General features: G+C 39.6%; 1 protein-coding gene across 9 annotated transcripts in view; it reads right to left on the bottom strand.

Annotated features, from left to right (window-relative positions):
• CCSER2 (coiled-coil serine rich protein 2) overlaps positions 1-24,685 on the bottom strand; it is a 178,846-nt gene that overhangs the window by 75,371 nt on the left and 78,790 nt on the right. For 7 of the 9 annotated variants that reach the window (XM_066243980.1, XM_066243988.1, XM_066243984.1 and 4 more), the window contains 2 exons: positions 19,798-19,960; positions 9,582-9,777 (listed from right to left, as the gene is read on the bottom strand). In XM_066243980.1, coding sequence (XP_066100077.1) covers positions 9,582-9,777; positions 19,798-19,960 — 359 coding nt within the window. Of the gene's footprint in view, positions 1-9,581; positions 9,778-19,797; positions 19,961-20,727; positions 20,864-24,685 lie in introns of those variants that run through there. The other 2 variants (XM_066243989.1, XM_066243982.1) reach the window with 2 other exon arrangements.

Here is a 24,685-nt window from a genome sequence, read left to right as displayed (position 1 = left end):
TGTCCCTCATAAGGTTTACTACTGCCTACAGAATAATGCCCAAGCTCCTTCTGTGGCCCTTTACACTCTACCCTAAGCCGACCTATCACTCCTGCCTCTTCTCTAAAACCAACATTTTAACCACATCCAATTACTAAATTATCTTTGAACAGAACACATACTTTTTCAATAACTTTATCTTCCCCAAAACAGTAAATACGCATTATAGAAAATCAGAAAAGGGAGATTAAAAAACAAATACATCACATTCTCACCATTTAGGTATTATCACTATTAACGCTTTACATATAACCTTCTGGAGATACAGATATATAGATATATGATCATAATGTGCACACTGTTTTTATAACTGTTTCCTTTAGTCAACAATGTCTATCTTTTCATTTCAGTAAATCTACTTCATCTAATATATAGGCCATATTCACATTTCCACAATAGAACCAAAACATCCTTTCTAGTATTATCCAATTCAAAAACTCACATTACCTCTAGTTAGTTGTGCCTTAAATTTATTTTAATATAGCACTGTCATCTACCAGCACCAACTTTTTAGGACACTGACAAGCTAAAGAGATGTTACTACATGTTTTTCCTACAGATTTTCATCAACCTGAGTTTATCTGGTTCCTTCCTCCCTTATTCTGATATCACCTATTTATCCTGTAAAAAGAAAGTTGTAAGTAATGACTTGAGAAGTTAAAAATAAATATGTTTGGCTAGAACATATTATGTGTAATTCTGTGTATAATTTTGTGTGCTATACATAATTCTGTGTATCACATGAAAAGATATATAGTATCTGGCTAATCCAACTCAGTGATAGGAAAACATCATTGAATTAGTAAGGTAACAACAGTTTGGTCTCTCCAATAAACGATTAAGTGTTTTTCTCTTGCAACCATAAAGTAATTTGTATGGTTTTATTTTAGTACCATATGAACTGTCTGGGAACCCACTGTCCATTCACCTAATGGTTTTAACAATTAATAATCCAGACATAGAGCAGAGATTTCATTAGGGTTTTTAACATGATGTTTTCTTAATTCTATCACACTTTCTACATTTATTTGCTGGCATTCTTCAGCAAAGTTGAACTATGTTTCATCAAGGGCCTCTTTAGTTATTAAAATATAGATCTCACTATAAATACAGCATAAATGCTTAATTCTTTCCTATTAATAAGCATTTTTAAGGTAGAAATTATATTAAGTGTATCAAGTGAGCACTGGCCTTTCTGGCTCTCTCTCTGTTGAGCATCTTGTGTACTCATGGGTTCTCCTCAGTCATTGTGAGAAGTGCAAAGATACCTTTAAAAACCTGTAGCTCTGCCCATGCTGACTCCCCTGACCTCCCCCAAATTCTCCACCTGACCAACTCAACTCTTCATTCTCTGTCATGGCATACAGTTAATCTCTTCATCTCCATTTCCAGAGCAGTTATTTCTTTTCTTTCTCACATGCTCCATAAAGATACCTCTGAGGTGGATGTGAGGGTGATCTGGCTGCGACATCTGTCACCCCATTGATCGCCAGGGTTGATTCGGCTGATCTGGCTGGCTAGGCAGGTGTCCCCTTCCTCCCTCACCGCTCCATGTGCGTCCCTCCCGAAGCTGCGCGCTCGGTCGAAGAGGACGACCTTCCCCGCTAGAGAAGAGGACCATTCTTCGGTCAAGGGTATACGAGTAGCTGCGCTCCCCTGCTAGAACCTCCAAACAAGTCTCAAGATACCTCTGAGGTAACATTTGATGGCTTATCATTTTCACTGCCTGGATTTGTCTTTCACAGGTAAGAACAGTATTTTATATCAGTGTTACAGTTTCATTTGTAGTCTCCTGTCTGAGATACAATAAAAAGCGTGCACCAGCCCATAAATCAACTAGTCACTAAACACAGTCTAGCCTGGCTCAGTTCTTTCCTTTGGTAGGAAGAGTTTGTGGAAGAAGGATGAAATGTGTTGATTTCCATTCTGGCAAGTACTACTTTAACTCTCAATGGACCAGTAACAAACACTTCATGTACAAGCTACTCTGAATAGCTCTGAATCCAATCATCAATTTACGTTTACTTCCAGGAACACAAAAGGAATACAAACTACTGTTCACAGAAAGAAAAGTCAGTGTAGAAGGAGTGGGGCTCATGGGCATGTGGAGACATCTTTTCTGAGGTGAAGGATAAGTTGTTGCATCTGGATCTTTCTACAACCAGAGAAGAAACATAATACCAGCCTCTTTGTATTTTACAGGCAACAGAGTCCTCACTTAGGTGGGTTATTCTGGCTCATTTACCTAGTGACCTGAACAGCTACTAGTGATTAAGACTCAGAACACTCAGAAGGCTCTGCAACAGGTCCTGGCTGCTGTGCAAGCTTCTCTGCCACTTGGGTCACAGGATCCAGCAGCTGCCATGGTGCCTGAAGTGTCAGCGTCAGAGAGTGATGCTGTATGGAGATTTTAGCAGGCCTCTGTAGGTGAATCTCAAGTGCAGGCCCTCAGGATCAAAGCTTTGCAGCCTCTGTGGATAACTACTCTCCTTTGAGACAGAGCTCTCGGCCTATTACTGTGTCTTAGTGACTAAATGCTGAATGGCAGGCCACCCAGTTACCAATACTGAGCTACCCATCACGTAATTGAGTATTATCTGACACACAAAGTCAGAAAGCTGGGTGTGCACAGCAACATTCCATTATCAAATGAAAGTGGTCTAGATGTGACAGGGCCCAAATAGGCCCCGAGGAAACAAAGTTACATGAAGTAGCTCAAATACCATGTCTCCCATTCTGCACACAGCCTTCTCTCTCCCAGACTGAACTATGGTCTCCTGGGGAGTTCTCTACAATTAGGTGATAGAAGAAAAGAAGACTTGGGTCCGGTTTATAGGTAGTTCTGTACAATGTATAGACAACATTGACCGGTGACAGCTGCAGCACTACAGTCTCTTTCTGGGACACCCAGAGGAGCAGCAATGAAAGGAAATCTCCTCCCCCCCCCAGTGGGCAAAACTTCAAGCAGTGCCTCTGGTAGTTCACTTTGCTTAGAAGGGAAAATGGCCCACTGCGCAGTCATATACCATTCATGGCTGTGGTCAATAGTGTGACTGGACAGTCCCAGTCCAGGACCAAAAAGCAACATGCTTAAAAAATCGGGTAACAAGTGAACCTGGGGAAGAGCTATGTGAATGGACCTCTCTGAAAGGGCAAAATATATGAAGATATTTGTGTTCTATGCAATGCTCATCAAAGAGTGACCTTAGCAAAAGAGGATTTTAATAATCAAGTGGATAAAATGACTCATTGTGTGGATACCAGTCAGCCTCTTTCCCTAGCCACCCCTGTCATTGCCCAATAGACTGATGAACAAAACAGCAATAGAGGCAGAGTGAAGTTTATGCAGAAAACAGCCACATGGCAGATCTGGCTATGGTCACTGCTTAGTGCCCACCCTGCTGGCAGCAGAGGTCAGCACTGAACCCCGAATGTGGCTAACCGGCCAGGTACCTGGTAGCAGGCTAATTACACTGCACTACTTCCAGCATGGAAAGCCTGCAATCTGTCCTTACTGAAACAAACACTCCAAACATGGATTTGCTCCCCTGCTCACAATGCTTCTGCCACAGCTGCCATCCACAGACTTAGAGAACGCCTCCCCAGTGTGGGTGGGCCTCATTCAGTTTCCCGAAGGTCTGAAGAGGAGTAGAGGTGGACTAAGGGGAAATTCACTCTCTCTCTGCCTGTCTGGCTTCAAGCCAGACACTGGTCTTCAGCTGTCTTTGGACTCAAACTCATACTGGAATTGAAAGCACTGGCTCTCCTTGATTTCAGGCCTTCAGACTCAGACGGGAACATACCATCAGCCCTCCTGGGTTTTCAGCTTGCCAACTGTAAATCTTGGTATTTCTGAACCACTATAATCAATACCATGAGCCAATTCCTTATAATAAATGTCTCCACACACACATACTTTCCCTCTCTGCTCTTTTTCTCTGGGGAACTCAGACTAATTCCAAAGGCAATTCCTTCAAACTGATATAGACATTAAGGGAAAGTAAATCTAGGAGAATGCCAAGGAGGGTTCTCACTTGTTCTTATCAAGCACAGCTTCTTGACTGGGTCCAGGAGATCAAGAAAACAAAGATACAATGAGAGGCCACTAGATTAAGAGGTTGCCAGCAATTAAGGCAGGTAAGGTAACTGAAAAATTCTTTGATTAAAAGCAATCTAGAATACATTTGTTGAGTACTAGGTAATAGGAATTTTATATAGTTAGATGTAAAGTTCACAAGAGCGCTATAAAATTCTGCTGCTTCCAATAAAAATCAGGCTAAAAATCATTTTTATGCTATTTACATTTTCATTAATCATTTCTCTTTAGTTTCCTTATATAAATTTAATTCAGTGTTATACGAAAAATAGCCTAACTAACGTTTGTTAAAAATAATCAAGAAGAAGAATTCTGTCTGAGTTGAAGAAACACTGCCGTGGGGCAAGACCCTTTCGGAGAGAACAGCAGAGTAAGAGAGCAAAAGACTGTCCTCTGTGCAGTCAAGACCCCAGACTTTCCAGACCGTGCCAGGCAGAGCAGCCTCAGGCGGCCCCTTTCTGGTGACATACACAATGTGTAATGACAAGATCAAATTCTGAGCTGTGACCCAGTGAAGTTTCATAAGGAAGCATTCACACAAAGTAATTTTTATAATATTTTTTCTCTGTATTTTAAAAAGAGGAGGAATTTTATTGGAGATATGTTTACCTTCTGTGTCCCTTAAATCTATACTAAAATGATAGTCAAGAAAAAATTTAAAATATAAACTTTAGTAAGTGATTTAGCAGGACTGGAGGAAGACAAAACTGTGTATACATAAAATATGGACAAAATTTGCCCTGCAAAAACCCCAAAGAGGGTCAACATGTTAGATACAGAAAAAGGTAAGCATAAGACCTCTCAGGGTTAAAAATTAGAAGTCTGTATAAGGAAATAACAAAATCCCAGTCTTCTACCTCTATTTCAAGCAAAAATATCAAAGCTCAGAAGGAAAAATCCTCCACTTAGTGTGGGTACTGAGAATCTACCAACATCCATCTATCACAGTAAAATAAAACAAGCCAGTACAAGCCAGCTCATTTATAGAGTCTTGAATCAACTTTTTAGTTCCTCATTCTTAAATATTTGTAAGTAACGAAGAATTATATATTTGTAGAGTCTAAGAAAACAAAAGAGCCTGAGAAATCTTAACAAAACATAATAAAAATATTCTACTTAATATAGTTACTGACAAAACAAGAACTGACTAATATGAATAAAGAATGAATGGTATAAAATAAAGATTTCTTGGATATTGAAAATACGATTGTCAAAATAAATAATTCAAGAAAAATAGAAAGCTGGAATATGGAGTTGAATAAATAAATTAGAATAGAAAACATAATCAAACCCAAAGAATTGGAAAATATAAAAAAAATAATAAAAAAAATAAAAGCCTACAAAACAATTCAGAAGTTCTAGTTTGTGATTATCAAGAATACCAGAATCTGCCTGACCAGGCGGTGGCGCAGTGGATAGAGCATCAGACTGGGATGCAGAAGACCCAGGTTTGAGACCCCGAGGTTGCCAGTTTGAGCGTGGGCTCATCGGGTTTGAGCAAAGCTCACCAGCTTGGACCCAAGGTCGCTGGCTCCAGCAAGGGGTTACTTGGTCTGCTAAAGGCCCAAGGTCAAGGCACATATGAGAAAGCAATCAATGAACAACTAAGGTGTCACAATGCGCAACGAAAAACTAATGGTTGATGCTTCTCATCTCTCCGTTCCTGTCTGTCTGTCTCTGTCTATCCCTCACTCTGACTCTCTCTCTGTCTCTGTAAAAAAAAAAAAAAGAGAGAGAGAAAGAGAATACCAGAATCCTTGCTGGATAGCTTGGCTGGTTAAAGCATCATCCCAATGCGCAAAGGTAGCGGGTTCAACCCCTGGCCAGGGAACATACATGAACAGATTTATGTTTCTGTCTCTCCATTTCTCTCACTTTCACTTTCTCTCTCTCTCTCTCTCTCTCTCTCTCTCTCTCTCCCCCCCCCCTTCCTTCCTGCCTCTAAAATCAATAAATAAATTTTAGCCTGCCTGGTGGTAGCACAGTGGATAGACTGCATGCGTCCCCAAACTGCGGCCCCCTGAGGCCATTTATCCAGCCCCCGCCGCTCTTCCGGAAGGGGCACCTCTTTCATTGGTGGTCAGTGAGAGGAGCACTGTATGTGGCGGCCCTCCAACAGTCTGAGGGACAGTGAACTGGCCCCCTGTGTAAAAAATTGGGATACCCCTGGGATAGAGCATCGACCTGGGATACTGAGGCCCCAGTTTGAAACCCTGAGGTCGCTGACATAAAAGCAGGGTCACTGGCTTGAGCATGGAATCATCAACATGATCCCACGGTCACTGGCTTGAGCCCAAAGGTCTCTCACTTGAGCCCAAGGTTGCTGACTTGAGCAAGGGGTCACTGGCTCACCTGGCACAAATGAGGAGCAATCAATGAACAACTGAAATACTGCAACTAAGAGTTAATGCTTCTTATCTCCCTCCCTCCCTCCCTCCCTCCCTCTCTCTCTCTCTCTCTCTCTCTCGCTAAAGATAATTAATTTTTAAAAAAATATTAGAAAGATACAGAAAAAACAGGGTAGGCCCTGGCCGGTTAGCTCAGCGGTAGAGCGTCGGCCTAGCGTGCGGAGGACCGGGGTTCGATTCCCGGCCAGGGCACATAGGAGAAGCGCCCATTTGCTTCTCCACCCCTCCGCCGCGCCTTCCTCTCTGTCTCTCTCTTCCCCTCCTGCAGCCAAGGCTCCATTGGAGCAAAGATGGCCCGGGCGCTGGGGATGGCTCCTTGGCCTCTGCCCCAGGCGCTAGAGTGGCTCTGGTCGAAAAATGGCGACGCCCAGGATGGGCAGAGCATCGCCCCCTGGTGGGCAGAGCGTCGCCCCCTGGTGGGCGTGCCGGGTGGATCCCGGTCGGGCGCATGCGGGAGTCTGTCTGACTGTCTCTCCCTGTTTCCGGCTTCAGAAAATTGCAAAAAAAAAAAAAGAAAGAAAAAACAGGGTAAAACAAACAAAAAATCATAGAAATGACTTAAAATTTCACACTACATGACTTTCCAAATACACTGCTGCTCACAAATTAGAAGATATTTCAAAATAAATATGAAGCAATAAAAAAAGAAGCATTTGACCCGGGTTCGTTTCCCGGCCAGGGCACACAGGAGAAGTGCCCATTTGCTTCTCCACCCCTCCGCCGCGCTTTCCTCTCTGTCTCTCTCTTCCCCTCCCGCAGCCAAGGCTCCATTTGGAGCAAAGATGGCCCGGGCGCTGGGGATGGCTCTGTGGCCTCTGCCTCAGGCGCTAGAGTGGCTCTGGTCGCAACATGGCGACCCCCAGGATGGGCAGAGCATCGCCCCCTGGTGGGCAGAGCGTCGCCCCCATGGTGGGCGTGCCGGGTGGATCCCGGTCGGGCGCATGCGGGAGTCTGTCTGTCTGACTGTCTCTCCCTGTTTCCAGCTTCAGAAAAATGAAAAAAAATGAAGAAAAAAAAAAAAACAAAAGGCTGAAATTACAGGGTATTTGTACTTTCCAGCCAAAAAGTTAATATCACTCAAAGGAGAGTAGATAAGAAATTTTCAATAACACAGTAACTAAAATATCTAACATCCATTTAACCTCTCTTAGGAAATAAATGAAGGCTGTAATCTAGAAAGATGAGAGAGTAAACCAAAGCAAAAAGAAGGTATGTTACCCAGGAAATCAGCGGACCCAGTCCCAGAACATAACACAATTAAGTCCCTGAAAACAGCTCTAGAGACGCTTCAGGCAGTAGCCTGCTCAGACTACAAAAGGCTGAAGTGGGGAGAGGGAACGAAATACTGTTTTCATTAAGCCTCTGGATACTATGTGAGTTTTTAAAAACCATATATATGCAGCACACTGAACTTTTTAAAAATTCAGTAATATTGAAAGGAAGAGGTAATTATATGGAATCTTGGACTCATTCAGCTTTTAACATTAGCACTCTGAGAAACTTTAAAGATATCCTAAATAGATTTTGCAATTTTGTTCTCATAATTTTGTTGTTAACTGCATAAACAAAAAGTCAATTTGATCAGCATGTGCTATCTAAAATTTCAGAAGTCATAAGCCATTAAGAGATTCAGTTTTTCATAAAGCATCTCAAAGAGTTTTCTATTCTTATGGTACTTACACACCTATTCTTTCAGAATTCTGCTGCTTCTCTCATTACTAGAGGTGGCCTGGTCTTACTAACTGATATTTAATCATGCTTCATGTTTCAGGATTATGCATAAGCCCTGACACAACCAGGGTATGTGGTATAGTTAGCCTGATGACTAATGCAAATAAAATACTGAACATATTTTAGCTATTTCCTATGCTTTTTATCTCCTCTTTCCTTTGACTCTGAAGGCCCTGATCAGAAAATCTTCATCCCAGTCTATCTCCTACTACAGCTATACTAAGTTGTAAACTCTACATCTGTATATTTCAAACATGAAATCCCTTCTGCCTTGACAGGAGTACCGGAATCACATATCTGAAAAGCAGCCTTACTTTCTTGCTCTCAGCCACGGCACAAAAAACTTAAATATCTATAAGAATGGAGACAAATAGTCCAGGAAATCAATCACCAGGTAATAGAAAACAATTTACGTAACTTTAACAGAGTATTTACACAAATCATCATTACTGACATAGGAGAGCCATATTCCACTTCTCAGCAGGTGTCATGAGTTTGGTTTTAATTACCACCATAAATTCTAAAACTTGGTCCCTACTCATAATTAGCTAGAATATACAACCCTGGGGACGATGAGAAAGTAAGTTGAGCAGGGAAGACTGAATGTTATTTTTGAACAATAATTCTAGCTAAATTTGGCTAGCCTACAAAAGACAAATAAAGATTTAAAAGTAAACAAAAATATTCACATTTTAAAATCAGTATTTTATTCTTTAGTTTTCTGCTGTGCAACTGACCTTGTCTTTAAGTGTTATACATTCAAACAAAAAAAGTACTATTGAATCAGAAGCCAGATTCAACTGTCAGTTCACCCTGTGTCTTTTGACAAAGTCACATCACTGCTAGTCTAGATCTTCTCAAATAAAAATAAGACTGAGAAAGATTAAACTTGAGGGTTTCAAATAAAACTGCAAGTAAGTAAAAACTGCTGTTGCTTATCTCCCGCCTAGCTGAAATTATAGAGGCAATCACTGAATGCCTACTGTGTTGCAGGTGTGAGATCTCTCAACTTACAACCACTACTTCTTATTCTCTCGATAACCTTACGGTACTATAAAAATGAGGAAACAGAAACAGAGACCGGCTTACCCAGTATTACACAGCTCACAAATGCTGGGGCTCTACTGAGACCATCATGCAAAATCCCATGTCTTTTCTTCCACAAAAGTTTCTGTTATGTACTATTTATGATCTTTATTTTTATAGAAATCTAGACATTAAAGACCCAATAAAATTTTTTTAAGAAAGTAATGTCAATCAATCTTGCAACTCAAAATATCAGCCGAAAACATACATCATGTTCTCACCTGATGCAGCAGACGTTTCAGTTTGAGCAGCTGTGTTTTTACAGCAGTACAATCCTGGACCATGTGCCGGAGAGTCATCTCATCCAGGATCACTGTATTTTCGGGCATGTCTACAAACATCTTCTGAGCCTGGAAAAAGGGGGTCCCTCCATAGCTTTCAAAATGTCCCAAAGGAGCTTCTCTGTAGGGAGAGCCTCTGTAAGGGCAGGAGAAGTTGGAAGTAAAAGATATGCAACATGATTTCAGAAAGAAATAAAGGTAAAAAATGATTGCAATGATTATTACAATTCATTTATCATGATCACAGAGCCTCTGACTTTCACTCACTTTGAATCTGTTTCTACTAAAAAAATCCACTCAGGTCTAGTTGTCATTAACAAAATTATCTTCTGCACTTCCTTCTTTTGTGTATTTTACAAATTGATTGAATAAACCTTATTCCTTAGGAATTTAAATAGAAACAAAACACTCTAGGGAAAAGCCTTGCCTGGAAAAAGTTACACTTCTTTTTTTTCTATACTGATTGTCTGCTTTTTATCTTCTGACTCTAATTGGCCTTAAACATCCCATTGTTTTCCAGCCCCATAACTCTGTGACCCATGTTAATACCCAGTTTGGACACACCGCTGAACACCTATTTCTTGAAAGTCCCAGCAGAAAATTAAGACAGATGAACTTTTATTTCTTTGTTTTTACATTGTTGATATGTCATCTTTTCTAATAAAGGCTAAACAAGATTTTATAAATCTTGTTTCCTAATCTTAACTACATTTAAAAAAATCTACTCTTAAAAAATTAAAACTTCCCTTTAGTTTCATACAATATTAATTACGGATGGTTTAGAATTTTTTTGTTTGAACATTTAACACTAAAGATAATGTGTTTCATGGATGTGAAAAATGCAATGTTTTAACCAGAAGTAACAGTGACAGCAATTTAAAAGGTACTTCATTCATACAACACATAATTCCAGTTGGTTCTCTTTTTTTCAAATTCATTCTTTCAATTTAAAAAAATTATTAATTTTAGAGACAGAAGAAGGGAGGGAGGGAGAGAGACAGAAACATCGATCTGCTCCTGTGTGTGCCCTGACCAGGGATCAGACACGCAGCCTCAGCATATTGGGACGATGCTCTGAGCCAACCGAGCTGTCTGGCCAGGGCTCGAGATGGTTCCTAAGAACATGCTGAAGAAATATTCCCTCATTATAATGGCTACGTTGTATCAGAATTAAAGGCAAATCTATGATGCATTAAATCTGCAGAAGTCACAATGCATTAAATTTTAATCATATTTAAAAAGTAAAAATATAATTTCTGCTAAATTTTCTAGCTTTGAACAAATATTTCCAAAACTAAATTATCAAATATTCAATGAGCTTGTTTTCATATTATTTTCTCTGAAACTATTTCAGGCCTGATTTTCCTTTTATCTCCCCCAAAACAATTTTTAAACACTTAAATTGTTGATTCATGTGCTACTGACTAAAGAATAGACAGATAGTAAACCCGAACAGAGAGTGCAGACATTCACCCACACACAGAGCCAGCTGGTTCTTCACAAAGAGCAAAGACAATTCAAGAAGAGAGAACAGTCTTTTCAACAAATGGTACAAGAACAACTGGACATCCATATGAAAAAAACAAATGACCTCTCACAAAAATTAACTAATAGCAAAGACCTAAACATAAAACACAAAACTACAAGATATCAAAGGAGAAAATCGGGTGACCTTGGGTTTGTCAAAAAAGTTGTTAGATACAACATAAAAAGCACAATCCATAAAAGAAAAAATTGACAAATTAGATTGCATAAAATCAAAAACATCTGCTCTGTGAAAAATAACATTAAGAAAATAAAAAGGCAAGACAGACTTGAAGAAAATATTTTTAAAATATATATATGATAAAGGACTGATATTTAAAAAATACAAAGAACTCTTAAAATTCTGAAAAAAACTCAATTGAAAAATGAGCAAAAGGTCTAAACAGACATCTCATTAAAGGTGCATAGATGGCAAATAAGCATATGAAAAAATGCTCAAAGTTATATATCCTTAGGGAATTACAAATTAAAACAATGAGTTATCACTAAACACCTATTAGCATCATTAAAATCCAAAAGACAACGAGTTCTGGTGAGGGTGTGCAAAAGCAGCTCTCATGCACTTCTGGAAGTAATGCAAAATGTGCAGCCACTTTGCAAGACACTGGCGGTTTCTTACCAAACTAAACTTAATTTTACTGTGTAGTCCAGCAATTGTGCTTCTTGTTATTTACCAAAATGAGTTAAAAAACTTATACACATAAATGTTTAGAGCTGCTTTGTGTATAACTGCCAAATTTTAGAAGCAATTAAGATGCCCTTCAGTAGGTGACTGGATAAACAAATTGCAGAACATCCACACAATGAATTATTATTTAGAGGTAAAAAGAAATGCGCTATCAAACCATATAAAGATATGAAGGAAACTTGAATGCATATTGCTAAGTGAAAAAGTCCAACCACAAAAGGCTACATACTATTTCCATAAATTATATGGCATCCTGGACAATGCAAAGCTACGGAGACATAAAAGATTAGTGTCTGCCAGGAGTATTGCCAAGGGTGGTGGGACATGGAGAGAGGAAGGGATGAACAGGTGGAGGATGTAGGATTTCACAAGCAGTAAAGTTATTCTGTATGATACAGTAATGTTAGATACATGCCATTACACATTTGTCAAAGCCTACAGAATGAACACACAAAGAGTGAACCCAAATGTAAAACTATGATTTTAGTTAATAAATGTATCAATATTGACTCATCAGTTTTAACAACTAATGCAAGATAGTAATAAGAGAAACTGTGTATAAAAGAAGGTGAGAGAGTATACAAGACTTTGCAGTTCTTTCTGTTCAGTATCTTTGCAAACCTAAAACTGCTCTAAAAAATGAAATCTATTAATTATAACAAATAAAGAAAAAAATGACAGAAGGAAGAAAAGGAAGTACTCCCAGAATGGCAGAATAAATATCTTCATATATTCACTCCTCCATAAAAGCACTGAGAACTCTGACAAATTAGTCAAAATCAACTTTTTCAGAACTCTGGAAATCAACCAATTGCTTGCAACAACCAAGGAACACTTATTAAAGAAAAAAGTATCCCAGCTGAATCTTGGTGATACCACAAGCTTTGTGGTGTTTTAATTTATTCTACTGCCATACCTATCTCCCTAGCTCTGTGATAGCTTGAAAAATAAGTCTTACAAGCATGGCAGCTATGAAATTCAGCAACTACAGAGTGGGCTGGGAGGTAAACGGTGTTTGAAATTCTCCTAAAAGTACCATTTCCAGAGAACTGATACCATTTGACCTTAACTGGTTCCTCCCTAGAAATGGTCCATTCTTAGCAGTTGTTTTTATTTATACTAGCCTTATCTCTACTATATTTGTTGAAAAAATATCAGAGACACTTGTTTAAAATCCCAGCTGCCTGAGACAATGATACCAATTGGGGCAAACAAGATGACCAAAAACCTCCTAAGGAAAACCTGAGGAATGAGATGTCCACAGGAGGTTGTGAAATGCTCCAAAATATTCTTGGGCATAGAGAAGGCCATACACATGCACAGGGATGTGTCCGTGCCAAGGAAACACGTGAGAAGGCCTAAATTTCTCACGTTTTGCCAATCGTGAGCCTCTGAGCAAGCAGGGTACTGCTTACCGGGTTGTTGAAGGCAACAGAGCCCCGTGGCAAAGGCTAGAATACTTATTGGTTCAAGGGCAATAAAGGAAATTGCTGTCTAATCATTAGCTCAACAAACTCCAGAATACAATTAACAAAAAGAAACATACATCATTGTAAAAGTCAAAAGCCAAAGAAAAAGGTAAGAATTCTGAACACAGCAAATAAAAAAAGTAACCTATCATGTAGAAGACATGCTGAGAAAGGATTAACAGCTGATATTTCATCAGAAAACAAGAGTCGGCCCTTGCCGGTTAGCTCAGTGGTAGAGCGTCACCTGGCGTGCAGGAGTCCTGGGTCGATTCCCGGCCAGGGCACACAGGAGAAGCGCCCATCTGCTTCTCCACCCCTCCCCCTCTCCTTCCTCTCTGTCTCTCTCTTCCCCTCCCGCACCCAAGGTTCCACTGGAGCAAAAGTTTGCCCGGGCACTGAGGATGGCTCTGTGGCCTCTGTCTCAGGCGCTAGAATGGCTCTGGTTGCGGCAGATTGATGCCCCCTGGTGGTCGTGCCGGGTGGATCCCGGTCGGGTGCATGCAGGAGTCTTGTCTGACTGCCTCCCCATTTCCAACTTCAGAAAAATGCAAAAAAAAAAAAAAAAAAAAAGAGTCAAAATGTTTAAAGACTGTCAACCAAGAATTTAATATTCAGCAAAACTATCCTTCAAAACTAAAGAGAAATTAAAACATTCTCATGTAAACAAAATATAAATAGAAGAAAAATTCCTCAACCTGATAGAGAGTCTATGAAAAACCCACAGCTTAACATTATATTTAACAGTGGAAGAGTGAAAGCTTTGCTCCTAAAGGAGACAAAAGACACAGATGGCCACTCTCACCACTCTCATTCAACACTGTACTGGAGGTTCTAGCCATAGCAATTACTCAGGAGACAAAAAAGAAAGGTATCCAGATTGGAAAGAAAACAATGAAACTGTTTCTATTCTCAGATGACATGATCTTGTCTATAGAAAAGCCTAAGGAACTAAGAGCCAGAGGGTTATATGAACCATGTACATGAACATGAGAAGCACTCAGCAACTGTAGCAAAGCTTACAATAAAAAGGGAAAGTAAGCCAAGGACCGAGATTTTTGTAAGCTAGAGTAATGGATCAGTAAGAAGCTGATACAGTCAAATGCCCTAAGTCTCAAAGGAAAAGAGACTGAATAATAATTCATTTAGAAGTGGCAATCAGGAGTAAAGACAAGATTCCACCTCTAAACACTAAAGTACTACAATGACTAAGAAATAAGAATCCTTCATTTTAAAAATACAACTGGGGAGTCAGAACCCGTATATTTAGGAAGGAGTTAGGTTTCCGTTATAATCAGGAAATGCAGAAAAAGAGGTCAACATGTGAGTTTGTTAGGATGTGAAAGAATTCCACACTGCATAATAGAAGGTATAGGGGGAAAGGGAGGTCTGGGAGGAAGGAGGAGTAAAAAATTGAGTCAAGTGAAAAAAGAGCACAGTATTATGATAAAAATGCAGATGATCTCCAACCTAGGATGGTTCCACTTACAAGCTTTCGGTTTTATGATGGTATGAAAGTAGTACAAGTTCAGTGGAAACCATACTCTGAATTTTGATTTTCCCTGGTCTACCAATATGTGATGTGATACTGTCTCATGATACTGAGCAGCAGCAGCAAGCCACAGCTCCAGTCAATCACATGATCATGAAGATAACTAATATTCTATAGAATATGACTGTGTTAGAAAATTGTCTACAACTGCAGGCTAGTGTAAATGTACTAACCACATTTAAGGTAGGTTAACCTACCTTAGCATAGCTAACCACACTAAGCTATGATGTTTGGTTAGGTATATTAAATGCATTCTTAACTTACAATATTTTCAACTTCTAAAGAGTCTAGGAGAACTAAACCCCATCCTAAATTGAGAATCTGTACAGAGGAAGCAGATTAATGGTCCTAAACCAGCAGTCCCTGAGTTATGGATAAGACATAATCTTATTCTTATGACAATGTCAGGAACTCAGGAACTGAAGGACAGACAGGAAAGGGAACTAAGACTCAAGAAGTCACAGAATGGGCCATGGATGGATAGCTTGGTTGGTTAGTTTCATCCAAAGTGCAGAGGTTGGCAGTTCGATCCCTGGTCAAGGCACATACAGGAATAGATCAATGTTCCTGTCTTACGCTTTCTCTCTCCCCCTTCCTCTCTTGCTAAAATCAATAAATAAAAATTAATAAATAAAAAAGAAGTGACAGAATGGAAAGAGGAACTTTTACACGTGTAATAGGAAAAAGGCTCCGGGGTTAGTACATCCAACCATTTACATCAAGGCACAAAGAGAATAGACAGTTTTAAGATATGCTAGAGTAAGGCTTGTCTTGGATGAAGGATCTCTCCACCACCCATCTGCATAACTAGGTCTAGGGCAGCGGTTTTCAACCTGTGGGTCATGCGACCCCAGCAGGTTGGGGTCTGCTGGTCTAGGGGATTTACATGTCCCAAACTCCACATGGCTACCCTCATGCCTCAGGGGATCAATAAACTGGCCAATATAACTATTCATGACAAAATGATATGCCTCCGTCTGACTGGTGGTGGCACAGTGGATAAAGAGTCGACTTGGAATGCTGAGGTCCCCAGTTTGAAACTCCAGTGTCACTAGCTTGGGCTGGGGATCACTGGCTTTAGCATAGGATCATCACCATGATCTCAAGGTCAGTGGTTTGAGTTAGGGGTCACTGGCTCAGCTTGAGCCCCCTGGTCAAGGTACCTATGGACTAGAAGCAATCAATGAGCAACTAAAGTGAAACAACAAGTTGATGCTTCTCAGCTTCTCATCTCTCTCCTCCCCTTTCTCTCCTTTCCAGTCTCTTCCTCTCTCTCTCTCTCTAAAAAGAAAGAAAGAAAGAAAGAAAGAAAGAAAGAAAGAAAGAAAGAAAGAAAGAAAAGGTATGCCTCTGCCCATTTCTTTGAAAATTCTGTGCTAAATACCATATTTCCCATGTATAATATACTCCCATGTATAAGATGCACCTTAATTTTGGGGCTTGAAATTTGAAAAAAAAAATGTATTACATAAAGTTATTGAACTCAAGTTTTATTCATCATAAAATTCATAAATCTCCTCATCCATGCAAAAAAAAAGCAGGAAATAAAGTAAAAAAAAACTACAACCAGTGTATAAGACAGGGGTCCCCAAACTTTTTATACAGGGGGCCAGTTCACTGTCCCTCATACCGTTGCAGGGCTGGACTATAAAAAAAACTATGAACAAATCCCTATGCACACTGCACATATCTTATTTTAAAGTAAAAAAAACAAAACGGGAACAAATACAATATTTAAAATGAAGAACAAGTAAATTTAAATCAACAAACTGATCAGTATTTCAATGGGAACTATGCATCCTCTCACTGACCACCAATGAAAGAGGTGCCCCTTCCGGAAGTGCGGTGGGGGCGGATAAATGGCCTCAGGGGGACGCATGCGGCCCACGGGCTGTAGTTTGGGGACCCCTGGTATAAGACGTACCCAGTTTTTAGACCTCAAATTTTTCCAAAAATGGTGCGTCTTATACATGGAGAAATATGGTAAATCAGATTAAAATTCCCAAAGAATGCTGTGCATTTCTCTCTCCTCATTGAGAATTACCAGTGTGGATGACCCACACATCACTAGTCCTTCAAAATACACTGTATAGAAGAGATTTGTGGTAGTATGTGTTGGGAAAAAGCTACACATTTTATCTTTTACCACCTTTTGCAAAAACTTAATACTATATATATTAAAGGCACTGTGTAGTCTACTATTAAAAATCTCATTTAGCCCTGGCCGGTTGGCTCAGCGGTAGAGCGTCGGCCTAGCGTGCGGAGGACCCGGGTTCGATTCCTGGCCAGGGCACACAGGAGAAGCGCCCATTTGCTTCTCCACCCCTCCGCCGCACCTTCCTCTCTGTCTCTCTCTTCCCCTCCCGCAGCCAAGGCTCCATTGGAGCAAAAATGGCCCGGGCGCTGGGGATGGCTCTGTGGCCTCTGCCTCAGGCGCTAGAGTGGCTCTGGTCGCAACATGGAGACGCCCAGGATGGGCAGAGCATCGCCCCCTGGTGGGCAGAGCGTCGCCCCATGGTGGGCGTGCCGGGTGGATCCCGGTCGGGCGCATGCGGGAGTCTGTCTGACTGTCTCTCCCTGTTTCCAGCTTCAGAAAAATGCAAAAGAAAATGCAAAAAAAAAAAAAAAAAAAAATCTCATTTAACTTTAATTAGTTCATTCCTAAACTCATTTGATCAGAGCATCTCTCTTATCTACCTACACCTATTGACATCCAGAAGTAGAGTTTTTGGAAAACGTTGCCTAACTTTTTTGACAGACTAATCAGCATTAGCTTGATCATTCCCAGGGACAGAGATTACTACCTCCAGGTAATTCATTTCTTTTTGGACTGATTAACAGACTCTCACTTGAGGCTGAAATTTGTCACTGTTTATCTTAAGAATGCATAGACAGTTCTGCTCTCTAGAGTTAGAAATTACACCTATTCATTCCTCCAAAAGACCTAGCAGTGCAGCTCTTAACGTGGAGTAGTTCTCTGAAGATGCCACATCATTTCATGAATGGTTTTGCAAACACCATTTTTTCCATTTGAATACTCATCCTTCTCCTACAAAAACCACTTCTCTGTAGCCTTTACAGTCACACTTATCTGTTCAATAGTAACTTCCTTTACACACACCACTATCCCAAACAAACACCAGTGCTGAGTGCTCCTATAGTCCCGCAGACATCACTGTACTGGGGCACATCTTACTACTGCCCTCCACGAATGCCACACTGTAATATACCCACAGACTCAGCATCATGTCAGCAGGAAGTATTACTACTCATCTTTACATGGGATGGAAGAGGCACATGAATCTTCTACCTAACCAATAATTACAAAATTCCAACTTAGCCTGCCCACTGCATAATTTGTTTTATCATTCTCAAAACAATGTTCCAAGAAGCTATTAGCAATCTTCAGCTTTCACCTCTCATGCAATATTCAGATTCTTCTCAGCCTGAGAACTGTACAGAGTTCAACATATAAGTTTCTCAATGACTATTTCTGAAACGAATAAATAAATCTTACCTGAAGTATAAGCAATGTTCACATTTTAGTTAGAATTCTAAATTTTCATTAGTTGGCCTTAAATTTACCTTCTTATAAACCAGTCATCAATGATGAAGGAAGCAGAACCTTTATTGTTAGCAATGAAGTCTATCTTTACATCAGATTCTCATCTGGTAGTACCAACTCTGTGATGTCTACTCCTTATCCAAAAGCCAGATGTGAGATACAGAACAGCCAAAATAATGCCTGGAGGGTCATGTCCTGTGTGCATTCTTTCAGATTTCTAATTTTATCCTTGCACCCAAGTACACCAACAGAAAGACCTTTAGCTGGATATCATCATCCCGTGAACCCCTGTTCAACTGCCTTTTCTCATTGGGAATGAGGTTCTCTGTAGCTGCACTGAAGAATATAAATAAGAAACAGACTTAAGGAACTTATCATTACTTTTGCTCTGGGATGCTGTCTGAGCCTGCCCACCCTATTACATATAGATTAGAAGGAATATAGAGCAATCTTTTGCAGGTTTCTGTCTCACGAAAGTCAATCAATTCAGGAGAAACATATCCTTTATCCCATGTACACTGTAACTCTTGTAAAAGATCAAGTTTTGTTCTTTGCTTTTGCTGCAAAAGCCAATTTTTTTTCCTTCAAGAACTATATGGGGCCATGTGTTTTCCTTCCACTATTTCTTTATCCCAATTTTATTATTTGTTTTTTAAATTAGCTCCAAAATGACCCCAGAGCCACAGTGGAACAAGGTGAAAGTAAAAAGGCAAAAAGTTTAACAATGACTACTGGATGCCTACTGTAAGCCAGATACTGCTCCAGAGACTTTTAACCCTGATCCCTCAACAGTGAAGAAAAAGGTATTATAAATTGTATTTTATAGACAATAAACTGAAGAAGAGAGGGGTTAAATAAATTACCTAAGCTAATACGTGCCAGGCCAAGGTTCCACCCCAGGCTCGAATGACTACAAGAGCTACATTATACATAAGTTCTGATCAAACTAAAGACTATGCTATGTTTCAAAAAAGGAGAAGAATACTACCATGGTACAGTACCTTCTTTTAATAGTACTTGAGAACTTTTAAAATTTCAATGTATCCATGCAAAAGACAAATCACTTGGCACTAATTTTACATTATTTAAAAAAGAATAAACTATAATGAAGTCAATATTTAATCATTTGACAAATGAGAACTAGAAAATCACACCAAATAGTAGACATAAAACATTTAATATTTATGATAAAGTTAATTTAAAAAACATGTGGGCCAAAAGACAGAAATTAGACGTTAGTCCAGTTAGTACCATATATAGCTTAAAATGTTTTTGGTGCCTCTAAAAACCAGGGGAAATTATGAATCAAAATTAATCAGAAGGTAGGAAATTAGACTCACCTGCTCAAGTCACTTCTTCCATGGTGATGATAGCGGTCAGGATGGCTAAGGTGGTAATGTTCTTGCCCACTCCACCTCTGGGGTGGCCTTTTCCAAAATCCTTCCTGAGACTGCCGAGCATTTCTGTCTGATCGATCAAAGCGATTCATATTGTCACACTCCACTAGGCAGATTCAAAAGCAAAACACTATGAACAAGTACATACTCTATAAAAGTTAACTACTTATAGCTTGATCATTAAGTGCGGCTGAAAATATAAAAGTAACATTCAAAAAACACCAATCATTTATGTTAACTAATACCCAAAATTCAATATTTCCAGAAGAAAAATAACCAGTTATTTTGGTAAAAAAAAAAAAAAACTGAAGTTTTTATCATTCAAACCAAAGTAAATTATAAAACTTTTATATCACAGTAACTTAAAGTAGTAAGTAATGGTTGCACTGTTTTTAAAACAAGCAAATTATATTTGAAATCAGCATTACCATTTTAAATAGCAATAATCAGTTTTAGTGGTTTTCATCATTATCACTAGTTGGTACTGACTTCAGAATGAAAATAAGAAAAAGCCAATTTTAAGTCTAGTAGAGAATTCATTCCTAAAACTGAATGTCACAATTAATTTTCCCTGATTTCAAGGAGCACAAATTAACTTTCACCACAAATTGTATTTTTTAATTAGGCTCACATTTTTATCAAGAAGCACAAATTAACTTTTCATCACAAACAAATCATTTTTAAATTAAGCTCACAGTTTTAGAAAGACACGCTTCAATCTGCCTGCAGTAGAGCTTGTTCAGTAAGTCTAAAATGCCACTGGAAACAAAGCCAGTACTTTGCAGCAACAAATAGTACACTCCCTGAAATCCAAATGCCACAAAAACACGAAAAGAATCTCTTTGAAACACCCCAAGCTTCTCCTTCACTTACCCAAACACTTTTTCCTCACATATCTGAGCACTCACTAAGAGAGTTACTTTGTACAAGGGAGACATTGTGTCGCCTGCTGCCTACTCAGACATAGTTGCACACAAGGCACTAACAAACAGGCCTTCCTTCCTGCTCAATTCCCAGCCCTCCCTGTGGGAAGCAAGCCAGTTTACCCTGTGACTCCATCTTCCCTCAGTGCTTACATAGCTACTGAGTTAGGACTGTTACTAAAAATATCACTCAACTCTAAACCAAACCAGGAACAGGAAAGGATTCGCTGGTCTGCAAATTATTTCATGAGAAAGTTCAAATCCTGCACATTGAGAATTCCTTGTGATTTAAAAAAAAAAAAAAAAAAAAAAAAAAAGCTTTAAAAAAATTAATGTAATCTTCATTTAAAAAAATAAAACTCTATTTTAACATCAAGATCAGTTTTTATTCTTTAAGAATTTTAAAGAGCAGTTTTAGGTTCATAGAACAATTGAGAGAAATGTACAGACATTTTCTGCATGCCTCCCACCCGCAAAAATGCATAGTCTCCCCCATTATCAACACCATTAACCAGAGTAGTACATTTGGTACAATTTGTTGAACCTACATTAACACTTCATCATCACCCAAAGTCTGAAGCTTACATTAGGGTTTTCGCTCTCGGGGTTGCACATTCTACAGATTTTGACTAATGTATAGTGACATGTATCTATTATTATAGCATCATTCAGGACATTTTCACTGCTATAAAATCCTCTGTGCTTCAAATATCCCTCTCCCTCTGACCCCCACCAAGCCGTTAGCAACCAATGATCTATTTGTTGCCTCTACCAATTTGTCTTTTCCAGAACGTCATATAGTTGGAATCATACAGTATGCAACATTCACTTAGTGACATGAACTTAAGGTTACTCCATGTCTATTCAAGTATTTAAAAAAAGAACTCATTATTTAAATGATTTCCCACTTAACCTAAAACATGAATTTGAAATATGAAGTGTTTCATTATAGTATATAACAGATAAAAAAGAAACTTTTACATTCCAAAAAGATGATGTAGTAAAAGTATAGATGTTCAATTCTCATATACCTTGACCTCACTGTAACATATTTCTTCTAAACACATTGAGCAAAAAGGCAAAGAAAAAAATAGAAAGAGAGAGAGAAAGAGAGGGAGGGATGGGGGAGAAAGGAAGGGATAGAGGGAGGGAGGGAGGGAGGGAGGAAGGGAGGGAGGGAGGGAGGGAGGGAGGGAGGGATGACAGAAGGAAGGAAGGGAGAGAGGGAGGGAAGGAAGGAGGGAAGGAAAGAGGGAGTGAGGGAAGAAGGAAAGAGGAAGGAAAAGAAAAAACAACTCATGGACACAAACAACACTGTGGTGATTGCCACGGAAGGGGCAGGGAGGTGGAGGGTAGAGGAGGTTTAAATGGTGATGGACGAAGATTTGACTTGGGTGTGGGGGGTGAACACACAACATGGCGCACGGAGATGTGTTATAGAGTTGGGCACCTGAAACCTGTATCACTATGTTAATCAGGGTCACTCCAATAAATTCAGTTAAAAAAATAATGCATAACAATGTTTTAAGGTTTTAAAAGACACAAAAATTTTGTTTAAATTCATTAAAGGAATCAATTTTGGAGAAAACTTCATATTTTATAGTTTTTGTTTTTGTTTTTGTTTTTTTTTTACAGAGGCAGAGATAGACAGGGACAGACAGACAGGAACGGAGAGAGATGAGAAGCATCAATCATCAGTTTCTCGTTGCGCGTTGCTACTTCTTAGTTGTTCATTGATAGCTTTCTCACATGTGCCTTGACCGCGGGCCTTCAGCAGACCGAGTAACCCCCTGCTGGAGCCAGTGACCTTGGGTCTAAGCTGGTGAGCTCTTTGCTCAAGCCAGATGAGCCCGCGCTCAAGCTGGCGACCTTGGGGTCTCGAACCTGGGTCCTTCCGCATCCCAGTCCGACGCTCTATCCACTGCGCCACCACCTGGTCAGGCCATATTTTATAGTTTTTTAAAGACCTTTTTAATGAAAAAAAATTGAAAGAAGCCCTACATATGAAATTATTTCACACAATTTCTTGTCATCTTATTGAGATAAATTAAAATCTATTTTTTATCAGTTCAATTATAGAAAACCAGGCTGTTAGAGAAAATAAAAGCATAGTGAACATTATGCCAAAAATATTAGTAGGAAATAAAATTGCAAAAGAAAAATAAATTTAAAAATAACCTAAGAAGGCTTAAAATTGTGTGGTTTGTTTGTTTGTTTGTTTTTGGATTTTTCTGAAGCTAGAAACGGGGAGAGACAGTCAGACAGACACCCGCATGCGCCCAACCAGGATCCACCCGGTACGCCCACAGGGGGCAACGCTCTGCCCACCAGGGGGCGATGCTCTGCCCCTCCGGGGCATCGCTCTGTTGCGACCAGAGCCACTTTAGTGCCTGGGGCAGAGGCCAAGGAGCCATCCCCAGCGCCCGGGCCATCTTTGCTCCAATGGAGCCTCGCTGCTGGAGGGGAAGAGAGAGACAGAGAGGAAGGAGAGGGGGAGGGGTGGAGAAGCAGATGGGCGCTTCTCCTGTGTGCCCTGGCCGGGAATTGAACCTGGGACTTCTGCACACCAGGCCGACGCTCTACCACTGAGCCAACCGGCCAGGGCCTAAAATTGTGTTTTGTTCACATTTATTGTACTCATAGACCTGGTTAAACTTGTTAAGCATTTCTACATGGCATTAAAGTGTTACTTTCATTTAAGCAACTCTGTACTGCTGAGTTATAGCTATATATCTACTTTTAACTGTTCTGAATTCAGTTTTCTTAATTCACAAAGGTAAAATTCAACTCACTCCCCATACAAGAAATCCTGTTATAACAAGGACCTGATATGTAATTAGCACATCATTAACACAGTGCACACAGAGTAATAAGAAGCAAACAAACCAGGCAAACAGGTCAGCAGATAGGGTTAAATACTGCAGAAAATTACAATGCAGAAATTGGTATGCTGCTTTTCTGCTTGCTATCAGTTGTTGGTTGGTAGTATACACAGCCTTCAAACTGAAATACACCTTTACTGAAATATGAACTCAGCCATGGGCATAATAGCAAGTAAGTACTAGAAATAAACATTTGTCATGACCACAAAAGACAACTGGTAGAAACTGAGACAGTGGGGATTTACTTCTTAGAGTATGACTGCTCCAAGACTCTAGGAAAGGGCCCCGTTTATATTTCTATCTGAGGCTCTCATCAATCATGTCATGCTTTAAAATGTTACTAAGAAGATAATGTGAAATAACCATCAGTGGTAGTTTCTTAGAAAAGGTTCAGAGTTCCTGAACAGAATTAAATAATATAGAAAGAAAATGAACGCAAATAAAACCAGTTTCTAGCACCAATGAAGACACAGGACAGAGAAGGCTAAGAAAGGAAATCCCTCTATGTAATACCACAGAAAATGAGCAGGCGAACTTAAAGGCATTCTAGTTTGAAAAAATTTTAACCCAATATGCTAATCAAACTATCTACCTACAGCGGATTTGGACCTAACGGTGAGTTTAGGACTAGCAATAAAGGCCTTCTGAAGGAGGTTTCCAACTCAAATGTAAAAGGCAGGAGTATGTAGGTTTTTTTGTTTATTTTACTATGAGGAGGAGACACAGGGCTACTACCAGGACTTTTACCCTCTGAAGAGGACGAGTATCTAACATAGCTAACTGCAAGGTCTGGCATCTGGGGCTGCCTATGTCTAACACTCATCAGACCCATTTCTTCTGATTTGATGAAGGAATAAAGTATGATACCAAAAGTCACTTAGATGATTTCTCTGGTAGCTCGTCCTAAGGGAATGTAAGACACAGATAATATTTCCACCAGTAACTAACAATTGGTTCTGAAGATAGAAGAAATTACACAGCACAAAGCCTGAGAAAAATGTGCTTTGCAGGTTTTACAATCTGATC

The sequence above is a fragment of the Saccopteryx bilineata genome, chromosome 9 (assembly GCF_036850765.1).
Source record: "Saccopteryx bilineata isolate mSacBil1 chromosome 9, mSacBil1_pri_phased_curated, whole genome shotgun sequence".
Lineage (NCBI taxonomy): Eukaryota > Metazoa > Chordata > Mammalia > Chiroptera > Emballonuridae > Saccopteryx > Saccopteryx bilineata.
Note: the sequence above shows the minus strand (reverse complement) of the source record. Positions and strands in the feature narration are given on the sequence as shown.